At 53.5% G+C, this 2,389-nt stretch overlaps 1 protein-coding gene across 1 annotated transcript; it reads left to right on the top strand.

Annotated features, from left to right (window-relative positions):
* The first annotated feature begins 889 nt into the window (after positions 1-889).
* CCR6 (C-C motif chemokine receptor 6) lies at positions 890-2,141 on the top strand. The gene is made up of 2 exons (XM_075553857.1): positions 890-937; positions 1,035-2,141. Exons 1-2 carry the CDS (start codon positions 890-892, stop codon positions 2,139-2,141), a joined length of 1,155 nt encoding a protein of 384 aa, XP_075409972.1.
* Positions 2,142-2,389: the final 248 nt, after the last annotated feature.

The following is a 2,389-nucleotide window of genomic DNA, read 5'->3' as shown; positions in this document are numbered from 1 at the left end:
GGGAAATATTTGAGTTTTCCTCCTAGAATAGCTATCTGCCTCCCGCGTACTCTGGCTTTTGCAGGTTTTGCTACATGTTAGCTATGACAGGGTAGAAAAATGCACCTTTTCTCCCTTCTGTGTCTGTTCACCGATAGATTGTAGAGGGCGCTGTCTGAATGTCTTACTGACCTCCCATCTTCAGGTTCAACCCCACTGGCCTGCTGCTGGGTTGTGCAGGCTGCTGCAGTGACTGTGCTAATGTCTCACTTTACATCTCCCATTCGCTTTCACGAAGGGTAATGCTGAGAGCTTTGTTTTTCCGCAGGGCCCTGGTCTCACTTGGTGAGGAACCTGGCCTGTGCGGTGCGTGGAAGGGTGCCCCATAGCTTCTCCTTTCTGAGAAAGCATTTGTGGAAATGGTATCACTTCTTTCTTAAATGTTGGGTCGGATTTCACCAATGAAGTCATCCTGTCAGAAAATTTCTTTGAGGAAAGCTTTTGTTTTTCAAACAGTGAATTTGAATTGCAATTTAGTTACAGGATTAAATCATTTATTTCTTCCGCTTCACTTTTCTTTTCTTCTTCTCCCTTGTCTCTCCGAGCCCTGGGGGTGCCATTGGTTGAGTGTCCGGCTACTAACCCAGAGGCTGGCAGGTAGAAGCTGCCAACCACGCTGTAGGAGAAGACGAGGCAGTCTGCTTCCATCAAAGTTTGCAGCCTGAAAGCAAAATGGGGCAGTTCTGCTTTGTCCTGTGGGGGCATTTGAGTTTGCACTGATTTTCCGGCTCTCACGGAATACCTGTCTTAACGAACGATACTGTCTTTTTCTTGTTTGCAATCCTCTTCTTAGGCCGCTCCTCCCTTTGTGTCCTCTCTGCCGTCAAGCCCGCGGCCCTTTCTCCTCTCCATGGCAGACCTACGTTTTGTGCCCACGGCGAGCTCCTTCATGAGCCAGGTAAGCACGCCTCTTCTTCACTGGAGGGAGATCCACTCTACTTCCAAGGACTGTTTGAAGATCCCACTAGCACTCACTCTGCTTCCCTGATTTCCAGGAATCGCTGAATTTCAGCTCCACGACAGAATATGAGTTTGATTTCACGGACACGGGCTTACCCCCGATGGACCCCAGCACCTCCCTGTGCTCCTTGGAGGAGGTCAGGAGGTTCTCCAGGCTCTTTGTGCCTGTCGCTTACGGCTTGATCTGCATCTTCGGCCTCCTGGGGAACCTCTTAGTAGTGGTCACCTTCGCCTTCTACAAGAAAGCCAAGTCCATGACCGACGTGTACCTCCTGAACATGGCCATCGCCGACCTTCTCTTCGGGCTCACACTCCCATTCTGGGCAGCGAATCACGCCAGTGGCCAGTGGCACTTCAGCAACGCCATGTGCAAGGTGATGAAGGGCGTCTACGCCATCAACTTTCACTGTGGGATGCTGCTCTTGACCTGCGTCAGCGTGGACAGGTACATCGCCATCGTCCAGGCCACCCGGTCCTTCCAGCTCCGGTCCAGAACCCGGGCGCACAGCAAGGCCATCTGCTTGGCTGTGTGGCTGGTGTCCATCATCATCTCCAGCTCCACGTTCATCTTCAATCAGAAATACAAAATGCAGGGGCTGGACGTCTGCGAGCCCAAGTACCACAATGTCACAGACCCCATCCGGTGGAAAGTGCTGGTGCTGGGCCTGCAGCTGCTCTTTGGCTTCTTCATCCCGCTGGTCTTCATGGTCTTCTGCTACATGTGCATCATCAGAACGCTCGTGCAGGCCCACAATTCCAAAAGGCACAAGGCCATCCGCGTCATCGCGGCGGTGGTCCTGGTGTTTCTGGTTTGTCAGACCCCGCACAACATGGTGCTCCTTGTGACTGCGGTCAATCTGGGCAAGATGGACCGGTCATGCAGTCATGAGAAGTTCATCAGGTACACCCAGACCGTCACCGAGGTCCTGGCCTTCCTGCACTGCTGCCTCAACCCCGTGCTCTACGCCTTCATCGGCCAGAAGTTCCGCAGCTACTTTCTCAAGGTCATGAAGGACGTGCTGTGCGTGAGGAGGAAGCCCCAGGCTCCCAGCTTCTGCTCCCAGGCCATCCCAGGAAGCAGCGGCTTCGGGCAGACCAGTGAGACAGCGGACAGTGAGAACATGTCCTCCTTTACCGTGTGACAACCTTGAGGACGAAGCCCCCTACCCAGTCCGCGTTGTGACGCCTGGTAGTAGGACTGTGTCCAGGGGCATTTCAGGGATGTGGAAATCCAGCAAAACCTAGTGAACATTTGACCCTACAACCAGGACTGAAGGTGGGGGAGTCTCCGCCAAGTGGTTGGGGCGGTGGGCTCTACTGGAGTTCCCGAACGTGACTAAGAGAATGTCCTGTTTCCCTCGATGGCTCGCTGGGCCAGTGATGCATAAAA

The sequence above is a fragment of the Tenrec ecaudatus genome, chromosome 7, assembly GCF_050624435.1.
Source record: "Tenrec ecaudatus isolate mTenEca1 chromosome 7, mTenEca1.hap1, whole genome shotgun sequence".
Lineage (NCBI taxonomy): Eukaryota > Metazoa > Chordata > Mammalia > Afrosoricida > Tenrecidae > Tenrec > Tenrec ecaudatus.
This window is presented reverse-complemented; position numbering and strand designations above follow the sequence as displayed.